The 17,860-nt window shown below is 22.3% G+C and overlaps 1 protein-coding gene across 20 annotated transcripts in view; it reads left to right on the top strand.

Annotated features, from left to right (window-relative positions):
• Positions 1-17,860, top strand: part of LOC129610910 (potassium channel subfamily T member 1) — a 206,411-nt gene that overhangs the window by 129,130 nt on the left and 59,421 nt on the right. For 19 of the 20 annotated variants that reach the window (XR_008697111.1, XR_008697110.1, XM_055523712.1 and 16 more), the window contains exons 13-14: positions 1,645-1,844; positions 7,687-7,860. Coding sequence is in view for 18 of the 20 variants with exons in the window: in XM_055523712.1 (XP_055379687.1) it covers positions 1,645-1,844; positions 7,687-7,860 (374 nt within the window). In the remaining 2 variants the exon portion in view is untranslated. The remainder of the gene's footprint in view (positions 1-1,644; positions 1,845-7,686; positions 7,861-17,860) is intronic. The other variant, XM_055523721.1, reaches the window with a different exon arrangement.

Genomic DNA, 17,860 nt, shown 5'->3' with positions numbered 1-17,860 from the left:
AGCTAAAAAAATTTATATTTCCGGAAATGTTCTGATTTTTAATATTATGTCACATATGAATAAGAATTGAATATTAAATTGTTTCCCGATGATAATTCACAAGCATTGTTTCTAAAAGTTATAAATAATTTCAATGTTACTATTGAAAATTTGCATATAAATTTGGGTTTGTCACATTCATTAATATTTCAGAGCTCCTCTTGTTCTTTTTATTACAAAAACCCGTTAAAATTTATTGATTTCTATACTAAATAAAAGAATTAGAGGGAGAAAATAACAAGGTCATTTAAACTCTGTTTTTTCCATTTTTAAATTCTAATTATCCCCAATCCTTTATCATTTTTCCACATAAATCATGCTAATATTTTTGTATGCAATTCATTTCGAACTCATCTCTTATTTTGTCATAACAAAAATTTCAAGGACATGGAAAATCTAATTGTAAATTTTTATTTACATTTAAAAAAAAATGATTAATCCAATTTTATATTAATTTTAAAATTTTGTAATTCTATATAAACATATTTTTATGTACACATATACATAAATCTTACTTAGATTATATAGAGAATTTTATAATTTTGGAGATCAGTCTCAAAATTTAAGAAGTTAATCCCCGTGGATTTAGATTGTATAAAATGCAAATTTTCAAACTTTGTTTCAGTAGTATTCTTTCCTGTTATTAAATTTTATGCTTATAATTATTAATTTTTTAATTTATAAATCATGACAGAACGGAACACTCTTAAATACAAAGTAATTCCCAGAAGTTCATTTTCATATTTTAATTCTATAATTGGATAATATTTCAAAAAAATTTTAATTTGAAAAAATGGTTATTTTAAATTAAAATTTTTGATTGTGTCATAAAAGCAACGAAATAACTTTCTGAATATTTTATTAGTTTATATACGAAAAGAAAAAAAATATAAATTCACATTTATTACCATTACTTGCATTGCATTTCCATAACTCTAAATTGTATGCTTTGATATTTCGAAAATAAGAATAGCTATTTACTCATAATTCTAAAATGAAAATATGAAAAATGTACAAATTATTTAAAAAAAAAAGAAGAAACTTTTAATTAAAATTGAATTGTTCCTAACATTTTTTCAGAGGATAAGTTTAATGGTTAAAATTCTCTTGGTATTTAGATTTAAATGCTTCTTAGAACATAAAAAAATTTGTTGAAACAATTTATTTTTATAAATTTTCGAAACAAATTTTGTACAACTTTTGACATAGAAACTAAAATAGAAAATTAAATTTAAAATTAATTTTTATAGTTAAAATTAAATTAATTGTAATAAAATATTTTTCATATGAACTGCTTAAAAAAGTTCTTCGCTTAGGGTTATTATAGAGTTTAAAATAAAATCTTCTATTTATAGTACACACGTGCAGTAATTATTCCGTCACGATGAGTTGATGCAAAAGTTTTTAAGTGTTATTATTCAGAGATTTCATACGAAATGTATGATTTTAAAAAATTGTAATGATTTGCTTTTATATCAACCTTTCTTCCGGTAAAACTATTCCGATGATTCGATAAATACTTTAAATTTATTTATTGTAGAAATCAATTTGTTTTTGTAAAAATTGTAATACATGAAATTTCCAATTATTTTTTACCAATTATAGATATGGTGTAGCATTAGTTGGTGTTAGACCAGCTGAATTACCAGAATTTTATGAAGACACAATATTATTAAATCCGGGGCCACGTCATATCATGAAAAAAGATGATACATGCTATTATATGAGTATAACAAAAGAAGAGAATTCTGCATTTGTCGTTAATCAAAATCAGAATTCAAGTACGGAACCGACAAAGGATGGTAGTAAGTATTTTTTTCAAATTATAAAGTAAAAAAACAAAAAATATTTTTAACTTAAAATCATATTAATATAAAAAAAAACTGAAAATAAAAGAAAAATAAGAAAAACTTATTGTATAATTTAGAAATTTTTTTTTATTTTGTGAAGAAGAAAAAATCCTTAGAATTATTATTATTGTTCCACAAAACCTTTTACATTCAAATTTTAAATACAAAATTTAATAAAATTATTTAAAGATCACATAAAAAATCGCCGGAATATAAAATAATTTTAGGTATTAAAATAATTTTTATTATTTTATAGTATTATTTATTTATTTATTTTTAACAAATTACCCATATCCTATCGTTATCTAATTTTGTTCTACAGCATCATATTAAAGTAATTATTATGGAATTGAAAATAAGAAGTAAAAATTAAAATTTACATGGATTCCAAAGAGAGAAATGTGAAATTTTTGAACTTTTATTAATTTATATTCAGCACTATAATCGCTTCTTTAAAACCATTATTATCAAATGAACCAGATATTCAAGTAACATCATCAAATATATTCCTTGAAGTTTTAAAAACTTGCAATAATACTCAGAAGACACGAGAACACCTACTATATTTTTAATGAAAAATATCAATGGTAACAAAAAATTTCTTAAAATAAAATTATTTATAATTCTCTCTATGACGTTAACAAATTCCTAAGTAAATTTCTAACTATTTTAAATACTTAAAAAAGAAACATTTTGTACCATTATGTGTTCAGTTCTAGAGTTCTTAAAAATCAAATCAAGTATGCGCGTAGTAAAAAATAATACTAATGGCGCAACTTATAAAGTTGTAGAGCAAATCATACAAAATTAAATCGCTACTTGAGAATAACACCGCAACATCTCAAAATTGTTAATATTTTAACTAGGTATGCTGTTCAAAGCGCAAAGTATTTCCTTACATTCTGCCCCAAATTACTCCAAATATAAATAAAATTATCGCTTTTATTAGAAATTTTCTATTTTCAGTTTTCGAATTTTTTTTAGAGTGTATTTCTTGTTAAATTCAATACCATAATTTTTTGCGATATCTGAAAAAATATTTTAATTTAATACCACGACATATTGATATTTTACACGGTTGTCTTAATTGCAGCAACATTTTGATTTATTCCAATTTTATTAACAGAAATTGAGATTTAAACTGCAAAAATTCAAAAGATTGCAATCTTTCACTTATTAAAATAAAATATATTCTTGTTTTATTGTATAAAAGACCGCAAGATTTCGTTTTATTTTTTATAATAGAATAAAAATAAAATATTTTAATATTTAATTGTCCATATAAACATAGCGTAACTTTGAACTCAATTTACTCGCAACTATATAAAAATTTAGAGATGTTGCAGTATTATTCTTAAGGTGCGAAATAGTTTTTTCATTAAAATTAATAATTTTTAATTATGGAATTTAATTTTTGCCTCAAAAAATGCTACTTATTCAATCACCAATTTCTTCCAACTAAAAGCGATTTCCATGTTTATAACTTTTTCCGCAAAATTAGTAATTTTTGAATTTCAAGAGTGTACAAAAAGAAATTGTCATTCTCTTTTATTCTCAATCAAACATAAAAGAGAAAAATAATATGTTGTTTTAGAACAAAATAAAATAGAGAGAAGACTGCTGTACGTCATATGGTTTTGTATATTGTCAGCTCTTCTTATTTTCATATCTCTATGGTTATTGTGTTACTTTAATATGATGGTCTGAACTATTTTACATTCTTTAACTCTCTTATCACCGTTGTCATTAAATTTCAATTTTCTCTTTTGGGTTATTGAAATATTACGTTTTTTTTTTCTTAAATTCAATATTATGTCCTTTCAATATTTTTCCATTTTAATTGTTCAATATTAATTTGTTATATTTTAGTTGTTCAGAGTAATAATTATACCATGAAACATAATAATTTTATATTTTATATACATATATTAAATACATATTGTATTTGTTCATGTATGTGTAATTTTATATAAAATAAGCAACAAATACACTTAAACAATCAATATATATAAATGTCTGAATTTCAAGTCAATGTTGAAAAAAGGATTCAAAAAATTTAATCCAAAATTCAAACAAGAAATTTTTTTTTTCTTTGTTTTTCTATTTCCCATTTTTATTTATAAATTTTAATTTTTGTTTTCTTTATTTTTATTTTTTTGCGTCAATCAATTTTAATTTGCTACCACAATTTATTATTTATATGATAATCTGTTTTTATCCTTTTTATGAAAAAAGAAAACAATAACAATATATAAAATATAAACTTCCAAATATATCCTTTTTTTTGTGTTTTCCTCTATATACTCAAAGCATATTCTGAACACATTAAATTTTTCTATTATTTTCTTAAGAATTTTAATTTTATAAATTGCAGGAATACAAAAAAAAAAACAAGAAAAGAATTTTTGTTTTTTAGGCGTATAATAAGAAAATAAGAGAAAAAACAAAGTCACTTAAATGTGGTTTTCTTTTAATCAAAATATGTGAAAGTCCTTTAACTCGAAGTGTTTTTTCTGTTGATCTTTTCTTATTTGCTTTATGTTTCGTGTTGTTGTTTTGTTTCTTGTTTTTTTTTTTGTTATTATTTTGTAAAAGTTTTGAAAATCTACTCATTTTCTTTTTCCTTTTTCAAATTACGAAAAGGACAAAAAGTTTACTTTCTTTCATTCTTTCAATTGTTTGTTGAAATTTGTTTTTTTATTTTGAAATTTTGTTTTCATATTTTTCTTTTCAAAGTTTTCCTATTTGATTTATTTTTTTGGTTTAATTCGTCGAAAAATTTCCATTTTTTTTTTGTTCTTTTTAAAATTTTTAAAATTTGCCTTTCAAAATTTGGAATTTTTCTTCCAATGTTTTTATGTAATTCGAAAATATTTTTTTCTAATTCTAATTATTATTCGAAGTTCTGACTATATTGGTCATTTAATTCTTAAGCAATATTATCTTGAATTTTCTCACGAATCTCACCAAGTCCTATAGATTCAAGAATAAGAAAAATTTTTACAAATATTTGCTAAAGAATTGTTATTGTATTTATGGATTTAATGGATTTAATTCTATAGTGAAATTTAATAAAAAGATTTAGTAATGAAATTTTTGCGATCTGAGTAATTGAAGTGAAAATTTCCCCAGACTAAAATTTTAAAAATTAAATAAATTCCTCACTGAAAAAATCACTTCAATTTTATTATTTTTTTTATAATTTTTTTTTTATTTTTATATAAATAAAATTTTTGTGTTTTAAATGAGCTTAGATGAAATCATGAAAATTATCATATAAGTAGGAGTACAATACTTTAATAAAATTCTAATAAATTTAAATAAATTTAATTTCGTTTTTCTATAAAAATAATTTACACACATGAAATTAAAATTCCAGTAAATATTTCTGCTTAAAACGTTGAAATGATAGCGTTTTGCCATACGTCGGTTCTTAGCAAAAAAATTTCCTCTTTCAAGTTTTGAGAAAATAATTGAAATCTTACACATTACGAAAATTGGATAGTAATAACAATGGGGAATTACATTCAACTAAGAATGTTTTTTTGAGTTCGTCATATTTTGCAATAAATTGTTATGATTTTCTCAAAATTTCCAATAATATTATTAAAATGTCTTGAATACGTTTTTTACATAATTCATTCAATGGGTACGTGAACTCACTTTACATACATATACATATATGTACAAATAAACGTTTGCAATAATAATAATAATAATTTTCTAAGAATGAAATGTGATGACGGTCATTACACAGAATTTTTTTTATTTAAAATTATACACTATTTTTACATTAAGAAAAAAACAATCCATTAAACGAGTATAAAGGTATAGTAAAATTTTGCAATAGATTTCATTTTTCAGATAAAATTATAAAATTTTATTGCCCACCACTTTTCTCTTTTAATTCCAAAAAAACAAAATCAAAAACGTGTCCATATCTACACGAGTATACATTAACTACAGTCAGATGGAAAAATTTTACAAAAACAATGCAATAAAAAATAAGAGAATATAAAAGGTTTCTGATTTCTCTCAAGATTTTATATGGTAGTAAATTGGAGTCTCAATATTCACAATAGTGACGTTTTATACACAGTATTGCTACTGACGTATGTATTTCTATATTTGTTGACGTATTATTATTTTGACGTCAATATACATTCTTCCATATACATACATTTTTTACGTACTTTCGAATGAAATCAATGGCACTAGTTTAAATTTAAAACAAAAAAAATTAATATGAATGTATATAAATAAATTTTATAGTGGTTTTTGAAAATTATAAAGCACATACATAATTTGGTCTTGAACCATTTGTATTATACATACTTTCATCACGCATATTATACGAGTATATATACATGCAAGTAGTGTTTGCATTGTGAGTTGAAATAATGAGGCAATTGCAAAACATATAATCTTCCAAGAATAATTTTTTCATGAAACAATGAGCTTCTTCTACTAATAAAAATTAATATTTTTATTTCTAAATAAAAAAACTAAATATTTTTTAAATGTCATTTTGATAACTGACACTTTTATTATAAAAATAATTTTATTTTCTTTTAAATAAAATTTGATGCTTGTCGTAATCGCAATATTAATCCTTTTTTTTTTCATATTGCAATCTTGCGTAAAAAAAATACAAATTTCTAATCATTATTATTATTAATAAATTATATCAGTGTATATATGTTATACAAAATACCGGAGCTATATTTATTGTTTGAATAGAATGGCAACGTCAGAACTCCCATTGTTATATTTAATCAATATTGTCAATATTAAAAATGAAAAATAAATATGATGTGCCTCGCCTCTTTACAATATTATACTCCTTTTATGTTAAGAATGTGCAGCTCCCCGTTTTTTATTGAAATAAAGGAAAAAAAATAATTAGTACTTTTGTTATTATACATAATACATACATTTGAAATAGGCGATTAAATTGATTACAATTTATATAATCAGTACAATTAAAGTTCAATTAATCCACCTGAACACAACGCTAACGCCTGAAGAGGTTGGAATATTTTCATAGAAAATTATGTTCATGAGGAAAGCGATTCTCATTTACATGATTATTTATTGGAGGATTGTGTTGAAGAGATAGTTGTGGATAATGGTTTCATACTTTGTAACATCATATAGTGTGTGAAGAGACAAAAAATTACTTTCGTTCTATCACTTTTGTTCTATAACGTTAAAAAATTAAATTTTGAAAACTTCGAAGGGCTCTCAAGCCATTGAAGCTGCAAACCGATTAAAATTAATAATTACGATAAATACATAATAAATGAAATATTTACTGGAAATTAATGAACCATAATAGTTAGAGAATAAATAAAATACCTGTATTTAAATAATCTACAATAAAATAAATTCATACCCTAAGCAATCCTTAACTTAGTTTTTGTTTAATTTAACTTAGGTAATATGCAATTCACCCTTATTTTTAGTTACTAAATAAAATATAAAAAACAATAATCATAAATAAATAAAAAAAACAAAATAACAACAAAACAAATTTTTTTTTTTTAAATATTCTTTATAATTCAAAACTTTTTTTCATTTACTCATTTTTCTTAATATATTTATTTTTATTTTCCTTCTTTTTATATAAATATATATATTTATATATATACATATATATACATATATATATATATATATGATATGCATATTTAAATTACTACAACTACAAAACAAAAATTGAAAAAAAAATATATATATATATAAAACAAAAAAAATTAAAAAAAAAAAAAAAAACAAAAAAAAATATAAAATTTAGTTAGAACAACAATAAACAACAACACCACCACCATGACCACAGTGAATCCACAAATGGCACCAGTGCCGTCTGTATGTGTTCGTGTGCCCCACAGCCCTAGTCCGATAGATTCTGGTCCGGGTACGCCAATCAAAAGAGCACCATCTGACAGTGATTTAACAACATTATTCGTGCGTGAGTGTGCCACCCGACATTAAAAAAAAAAAAAAAATTAAAAAAAAAATTCCAAAAAAAAAAAAATTATAATTTTCAAAATTCTTTTATTCTAGTTTCGTTTTTTTTTTTTTGTGTTAAACAAAAATTATTGTTGAAATTGAAAAAAAAAAACATGTTTTTATTTCTATTTTCGTTGTTGAAAATTGGAGAAAATTCGAATATTTTGTGATTTTCTTTAAATATAAAAAAAAAAAAATCTAAATTAAATTAAAAATCATAACTGGTTTTTTATGCTTTGAACGCTTTTAAAAAAAAATTTAATGTTTTTTCTCTCTCTCTGATTGCATTTTTGTTCTTAAAATAATTTTACTGTTATTTGTTTAATTTTTTTTTCTCTCTCTTTTTAATAATATTATGGAATGTTCTCTTTTCTATTATTTTAATAGTGAGATTTTATCAAAAAATATTTAAGTAAATGAAAAAAGAATTTTAAATTTAATTTCGGATCAAAATTATTGCATAACATTGGGCGAACTAAATTTAAAAAGCCCTTTAAAAAGAGGGAATGTTTGTGATTAAATTAATAATATTTTAAAGTATATATGTTGATTTGGCCTGGTAACAATATATTTAAAATTATTCTGATTTTCTTTTCACATATTTGAAAAACATTAGAAAATATCAGAGAATGGAAAAAGAAATCAGCCAACAAATTATACTTGAAATATAATTTTATAAAATTTTCATTCAAATTTCATCCTGATTACAAAATCCGGGAATTTGATATTGTTCAAAGAAGAACGGAGATGTAAAATACTAAAAATAACAGAAATAATCTTGCTGACTTCTGTATTCAATAGCAACCCTAGAAAAACGAAACTTCTTAAGAGACATTTCAAAATCAAAATATTCAAATTTTTCTCTGAAACTTGAGTATGCATCTTAGAAACAGAAAAGACATTACGTTCTCTGTCTACGGCTACCTTTACAATTATACAATAAATGTACTCTTTTAAATTTTCTTTTTATTTTGATCTGAAAAAAAAACTAATAAAATTCTTTTTTCTACTTTTTTTTTACAATGTTGTGAAGCTTTTCTTTTTTTAATGTCTAAAATTTAATTCAAAATATATTGGTATTTATTTTCTCATTTTTCTTTTCCATATAAGCAAGAAAAGAGTCATTAAAAATTCGTTTTTCAAAATGATTTACAAAATAAACAAAAACAAAAAATAAAAGTATAGAAGCCAAAAAACCAATAAAAAAAGCAAATATCTTTTTCTAATATCTTTGTCAAATCTCTAATAATAAAATAAAATGGGAACCATCATTATATAACATAAAAAAATAAATATAACAGAAAAGATAAGAAGAGATTTTTTTTCTATTTTTTAAATCATGTCAAGACCAGAATTTCATTATGTAAATTTATTTTTTTTCTATTTTCTATTCTAATAATTAAAATTTTTAAATTTAAAATACATTATTCAATCGTTTATACATATAAATATATATAATAAATTATCCATATTATTTTATAGTTAAGTACATATTATGAGTATATCGAAAGCATGAATTTTTGTAATATTCTCTTAAAATTATGATTGTATATAAATAATATTATATAATTTTTTTTTGAAATTTTGTAAATATTTTAAAATATTTTAATAACACATTCAGAAATTGCATGAAATGTTCAATATTTTATATTATTCTTAAACAATAAATTCTTAAATATTTTTAAATTTTTAACTAAATACATAAATTTTATAATATTTAAAATTTTTATATATATATTATAGTATTTTATTCTTGAGGTCATTATACTCGTAAGATATTGTATAATAAAAAATTTTTGTTATATAAATTATACACGGAAATATTCCTGCCCTCATTACGTCATAATTTATCGCTTTATTTCATTTTTTTTTCTTTAATTTTTTCATTTTCATTTCCGTTTTCATGAACTGCATGAACATTTATAATAACATTTTATGTACTATAATACTATAAATTTTATATTAATTTATATTAATATTATTCTATAATTTGCTTGCCCTAATAACCATTATATGCGTATTATTAAATTCTATAGAAAAAATAATTCAGTTATCATAATTTTAAATATTAAATTCAAAAAATCCTTATTTTAAATAGTTAATTCTTAAATGATATTTTTTAAACTAGAATAGTACGAGTACTCGTAAAATATTCAATTTAAATATCAACTAAATAATTTCTTTTCCACTAAAGCAATAATTGTCTAATGATATACTCTTTCTATATTTAAATAAAGTAGAAAATTCCTCTAACAATAAAAAAGAATATTTTAAATAAACGAAAATCTAATCGAAATTGCATATCTTAACTTCAAAAAAAATACTTGTTTTCGAGCTACAGCGTGTTGAAAGAAAAAGGTACCAGATTTCTCCTGCATATAAATAAATGTTTGTAATTTTGAAACCATGCAACATAAAAAGTAAAAATTGGAGACGATTTATTGCTCTTTATTTCCGATTTTGCAATCAATTTTATTTAAGCCATAGTTTCAGAAATAAAGCTCGTCAAATTTTTTTTTTTTGTACTTTTTAAAAACTCGAAATTTTTCGAAAATTTGATGTAATTTTTTTTTCAATGCGCTACAATAAATGCTATAAGTTTACCGATAATTTTCTTTATAAAACATACCTTCTATCTCTCATAGCTTTGCCAGTAAAAAGCGTTAACTGTGTTAAAAAAACATGCGAAAAGTGCAAATTTCATACATTTACATCTAAAGCCCCCCCCCCCCCCGCCGTACAAGTTTTTTGTTGAAACTGATGAAAGAATTGTGCCTGAAATTATATGCTATAAGGTGGCAACACCCTAAATAAAATAAACTTTTTCCAATTTTTGCTTTTGTAATTCGGAAACTACTACGATCAGCGATCCGGTGTTGTACACAAATTATATAAAAAATAAACATTTACAAAAAAACATTTTTCATATACCCAATCAAAATTCATAAAAACGCAATGAAACATTAAAATTTTCATTGATCTTATTCATTTTAAAACTCATACATCCCTTATAGATGATCTCAACCATATTGCTACTAAATTTTTTAAATCAAATCATAAAGTCACAATTGGTTTGGATGCTCAAATCAAAATTTTAAAGTTTCCCACTTTATTTTTCACTTAAAATTTAAGTGTAATTTTCATGTATTCGAAAATTTCATAAAATTAATTTCACAATAATTGTCATTTCATATCTTACAACTTTACATGTTTATATTATCGTAAATTTTATCGTAAATTTTCCTATATATTTCGTACAAAATGTTAATGTTTTTTTATTTTGTTTAATTTAATTATTGAACTTCTGTGCTTAAAATTCTTATAATTTTTTTTGTTATTTTAATGAAAGAAAATTTTTAAACAATCTGGCAATAAAATAGTGAGAAATATTTTATAAGTGGCACACATTATGTATATACATACTATAATATTTTTTCCACACATATCTAGCTAGAACAATATTTTTAAGATATGCAATAAATTTAATATTTTTTTATAATAACAAAAAAAAAATTAATTTATGGGCTGCCATCGTTATTTCATATTAAAAAACTTAAGATAATCTAAATCCTTAACACTATACCCTGTTACTTTTTCAATTAGTTCCTACACTTTTCATATATAATTTAACTTTAGACCCTTAATAATATTTAAAATATTGAATATTTTTATATTTTAATTTTTACATTTTTAAAAATCATACACGAATGTTCTTATATAAGTAGAGATGAATTAGTAATAATGAAATCTTCTTAGCACAATCTACAAGATTACAAGATTCATCATCTACATAGTCTTCAATTTTATATCTTTGAATATTTATTTTAATTTGATCCCATACTTACTTACCTTTTTATGTTATGACAACCCTTTCATATTATAACTTCTTATGTTAAAATTTTCATAACTGAAAAATTAGATGACAAAATTTTAAATTTTTATTAAAACTGTATATATATATATATATATATATATATATATATATATATATATATATATATACATACATAATAATATGCATAAGTGAACTTAAGAAATCTTCCTTTATAAATTAAAATTTGAAATTTTCCTTTCAAAAGTGCCTTTTGACATTCATATTATTATTTCAATTTCTTTGAATAATTTCCAGTATAGCAAAACAACAATTTGAATTCAAATAATTTTTCATTGTAGACTTTCTTTTCTAAATTTTTTTTGTTATTCTTACATTTATTTTACTATTTAGTACAATAAATGTCGCCATATACTGAAATTTTGAAATCTACTTAAAATTATGTAAATCCTTTTCTTGCACAATTTTACTATTTTTACTCTTTCTTCCTTTACAAGAAACTTGAAAAGGAAAACAAAATTACATACAATAAATTCAAGTTTCTTGTATTTTTTACAGCAGTCGTCTTGGTTGCAATAAGATTAACAATCATTTTACCCTGTATTACAAAAATGATAGAGAAGAATTTGATTATGATGAGTCTATCATTATGATGAAAGTAACTAGTTAGCTAAAGAATAATAACTGGTATTGTTATAATACTTTTTTGTATATATTGTAGAAAGGATTGGGAAATATATAAAGAAAAAATTGTAGAAAAGTGCACAAAAAAAACTTTCTTATATTTTAATAAAATCAAGACTAAGCGCAACTTTTTTGTGAAAATTCATTGGTCTGCGACAATTTGTACAATTAAAATTTGCTAATTAAAATAAATAATTTTATAAAATTCATAAAATGTCGCTTATATGGTTTATACTCGGTTTAGTATTCACATATGCTTACTTCCGTTTATTTCTACAGTTTGAAACATGAACTAGATCCCTAAGAAATGAACTTTAAGGAACTTTATGAGTGTTAAAAAATTGAAGAGTTAAAAAATAAAATTTAAGTAGCATTTAATTGTAAAACTTTTTTTGCATATATCGCGGCGCATCTTAAATTTTTCTTAATTCTCTTACTTTTACACACATTCGTCGCAAGTTTTAAAATTAAATCAATAATAAATTAATTAAAAGTCATTACTCTATAAACTTTTCAATACAAAATATTATATACAAATAAATTTTTCCAAATTATTAAGAATTTGTTAATAAATTAAAACTATAATTTTAATGAAAACTTAATGTTAATTAAATTAAAAGTTAATATAAAATAAGACGGAGAATTTAATTAGAAATAAATCAAAATTACAAGGTGTATTCTATCAAAGTGCGCTGCAAAACGCAATATGATATTATTCGGATTATTAGTTTTTGCAAATGTAAGAGAAACTCAATAATTTCCTCAATAATTCCTAAACCAAGAACATGACTCATATATCTAATTGAAGGTCAATAGACAAAGTTGCCAGCTGTGCTAAAATTTTATAAAGCTCCAATGTTACGTCACCCAGAAAATTAACTTTTTATAAAAATGAAAATTTAAAATTTCAACGATGAGGACTTTAATAGACTACTAATGGAAATAAAGGCCGGCGAGAAATACAGGAAAATAAGAAAAAGAATGATTTTAAACAATAAATTTGGACATCTGGGAACTTCACGGAATGCGCAACAACCTGTTAAACCGCTGATCATTGGAGCTCATCCAACCGATAAAATAGTATTTAATAAGTCGCCTTACAACGACGACGAGGCCTTCAAATTTCAAATTTTCCGAACTTTTAAGTCATGTGGTTCCAAAATTTGAACAGATTATAAATAATGAAGATATTCATAACAAAACCCTTATTCTGACCTTTGCAAGTCATATTAAATAATTTGCCGGTTTTACACAGGCAAAGAGTTATACTTAAAATTTCAAAAAGTAAGATAAAAACAGTCGAAATTTACTTTAAGTCCCTTTAACTCCTAACCTGTTGAGTTTTGAACACCGTTTCCTTACAAAATTTTTATTTACTCATGAGGGTCTATATAATAGTCTATAGCAGTGTACTTTGATACAAGACACCCTGTATATTCCTACTGATATTCGTTATTAGATATAAGTAGAAAACATTAACAAACCTTTATTTTGATATACCAATTCTAAAGTCTTTAATATTCCTTTATTCCCCTTCATTTTTATAAAATTATGTGCACTTATCGCTTAGCAAACGAATAGAATTTTCATCTCTAATTTCTTTTGAACAAAAATAATTACTCATCTTTAAAATTACAAGATAAAATTTTTCAAATTCAATTTGCCTGTTGGTGAAATTTTAAAATAATATTCGTATAAAATTATTTCATGTTTTTTCTCCGCAAAATTGTTTTTGCTTAAGGGGTTGTAATTAAAAATTATAGATTAAATGCAAAACAATATTTTGATAATTTACTCCACACATAAACTATTTTAACTAATTATACACATATAACACATAGATATTAGTATTATAATAAATTATAAATACATTAGAGTATTTTTGATTCAACATAATGTTTACACTTTATATATATACTTTTTTATGTACCTTTGTAACAATCTATACACATGTATTTATACTTATATATTTCACCCCCTTTAAACTCAATTTATTAATTTTATTATTTGTGTTTTTGGAATATGTTAAAGATTAAGTAGATTATAAAATTATTTTTCGTTTTTTTTTTATTTTTCATACACCTGATCTGTTAATTATACAAAAATTTTAATTAATTTTAGAAAACTTCTATTTATTTTAAAATTTTTGAATAATAATATTATTAAATTTTTATTAATTTAAAAGTAATTCTCAAACTTTTAAAAAATATTTAAAGAAAACTTTCTCTCAATATGATTTATGGAGAGAAATTTTCTTTGAATAGCAATAAATATAAATTATTCTCTCTACATTGCCTACCCTCTAAACTATTTTTTTAGAGAAATTTTACCATTTTCTTTAATAATTGTTTTATTAAGTAAGTAACATAAGAAATCTAGTAACTACTATTATCGATAATCGATAAATACGTAAGCTCCAATATCATATTGTTCTTATAATATGTACATATAGGGTGATTCTGTAAAGAGTACAATATTATAACATCATTGTTTAGGGTATCAAAAACAAAATTAAAAAAATACAAAATGGAAAGAATTGGTATTTTTCCAATGTTCATTGAGATTCAATGTTTAATAAAACCGTTAAGATTTCGGAACTATTTTCAATCACAAATTTTACTCGTTTTTGATACCATAAACTAAACAGTGATATATAATATTACACTCTTTACTGAATCACTCTGTACTCTTTACTGAAGACGAAGCATGCAAAAAAATATAGAATAAGAAAACTGCTGAACTGAACACAGTTCTCTATATGGGAAGGAATGTACACAAAAACTGTACATGGGAAGTTATATATTATGTTTACGGATTTCAAGTTTTTGAGTAACCAAATTCATATTGATATTGAGCTCAGTTTTGGTATTTTACCAGAGAATCAGAATAGTCCAAAACCAAACTTCTTAACATGTAATAACATTCTATGACCTTTCCTAAAACAGTTCTAATATATTATTATGGACATGCAAACCAAAAAAAAAACAGTGGTCCACACTAAAATTGAATTTAACTCAACATAATATTACATAAAACTTTTGCTCTCATATAATTTTATCACTTATAAGAAGTATAAGTGAATCCAAATTTTGAGTCTTTTCCTTATTTATCAAAAGAAGAATTTAAATGAAAGAATTTAACTCACTTGGTGAGTTAAATTCTTTCATTTAAATTCTTCTACAATAGAACTGAGAAAATTAAACTACTTTAAAAAGTGAAACATATTAATCGGCAATAAGACTATTATTTCACAATAGGGAAAATATTTGAAACACTATTCCATATTGGCAAAACATGTAGTATTTTCACAGAGTATGTAGGGGAAATGGGTCTAATCTACTCCCATGAATGTACTATCATATAATGAGAGTAGCTCAGAAAGAGCACGCCATTTCAAAATTTTTAACTGCTTTTTCTCATCTTGTTCAAAATAGTTCAAAAAAATAGGGGCGCATTGTAATTCGGTCGCATGTTGCAATATCGTAAACTACAACAAGTCTGTTTTAGTCTTTTCTTTTATACTATTTCTATATATAAATTCTAAAATACATTCCTTGTATTATAAAAGGTCAACACAATCCAAATATAAACACTTATAGTACGTATAATCAAAACTTATTGGACTCAGGTGTGTCATATTGTATATCATTTTTTAAAAAATAACAATATGAAAAAATTTTATTTTTGTAATTCTTTGAAGACTTTCTGTTTTTAAGACATCCAAAAAAAAAATTTTTTTTTTCCAATTTAAATCTTTAAGTTTGTATCTTTCAAGTAGAAAAAATTTTATTTAATTTAATTAAAAATTTCGTAGAAAATTTTATGACAAGCAAAACTATAAAAAAAAAATATTTTTTATTTTCTTTAAAAATTTTCTTTTCTCCCCCATTCTCCTTGTAGGATCGATCCACAAAGTTTTTTTTTCTTTTGTTGACACTTTTGTGGATTTTTCAGTACAGTAGTGTATTTTGTATAAGGTATTCCCTATATCACTATAGTTCTTGTAAATTTTTTTCATTTTTAAAATTTTGTAAATTTTTATTTCTTTTTTTTATTTTTCTTAAATTTTTTTTAGTAATTTAAAATAATTAAATAAATAAATAATTCGTTATCTAAACTTATCAGTACAAAAGTTTTGGTTTTTTTTTCTTAAATTTTAATTTTTCAACATAACTGTCTCCAATTTAAGTATATACATATATAATATTATGAAATTTTAAAACCCTTAATATTTTTTATTATTTTCATTTATACATATATATATATTAAATAATTAATTATTAAAAAATTACCTATATAGTAATGTAGAATTTAAATACCTAAATATTTTTCTTAACATTATTTAATATTTATATTTATACACACACACATATTATACATATATATATAATTAACGAATTTATTAATAAATTATTAACAAAAACATTAAAATAAATAAAATACACGCATATTTACATTTAAAAATATTTACAAATATATATATATATATATACTATATGTAAATGTCTTATTATTTATTAATTAAATTAATTATGTAAATTACAAAAAAACACCCAAAACCTTCTTAAAACGTAGAACATTTAAATTCTAATATAAAAGAATAAATTTTACTTTAAAATTTAGAAAATTCAGTAAACTTAGGGAATGTAATCGGTGGGATTGTATGTGATTAGTGATGACATCATCATTTAAACCTACATAATATGTATATGACGCCAAAGGAAGTTTTTTAGTCTGTTGAAAACTTTTCTGTATTCCTACGAAAGAACAAAACCCATTTTTTTAAATGAATATTTTATAATTTTTTGATATTAATAATAATATTAAAATATTTAAAAGTTTGAGGTCAATATTAAAGGTCAAATAAAAAATTTTGTTTTTGTCCCGAAATCATACGACTTATTTCGGTAGCAATACAATTTTGAAATAATTGTTAAAATTTTTTTCAAAAATTACAAAATGATATTGTTTTTTAAGAAATTTACGTTATTATAATTGCTACCCCTTTAATACAACCTTTAATTTAATATAATTTTAAAATTATCTAATTTGGGACACAAACTCTTAATATTTAATTTGAAATTTTACTGAATTGACCTTTTTCAACATTAACAATAAATATTAATCAAAGAGGAAAATGAACTCCAACTTTCAAAATACTTTACGATTCTCATCTATTGAGAATATTTGCCACCAGAGTTGCTGTTAATAACAAATGTGTACACAAGCCTTAATGTCAATATATAAATATAAACATGCTAAACCAAAATGTTATATACAATGCTAATTCAAATTTCAAATATTGTTGCTTTTAAATGATTTTCTTTAAAAAAAAATTTCATTAATAGCCCGGCTCATAAAATTTTAAAGTTACTATTGAAAATTTTCAATTGCTAATTCAAAATTCTTATTAATTGATAATAGTTTTAAAGTTAAGAAGAAA

Source organism: Condylostylus longicornis, unplaced genomic scaffold, assembly GCF_029603195.1.
Source record: "Condylostylus longicornis isolate FDR11 unplaced genomic scaffold, ASM2960319v2 ptg000048l, whole genome shotgun sequence".
Classification (NCBI taxonomy): domain Eukaryota; kingdom Metazoa; phylum Arthropoda; class Insecta; order Diptera; family Dolichopodidae; genus Condylostylus; species Condylostylus longicornis.
This window is presented reverse-complemented; position numbering and strand designations above follow the sequence as displayed.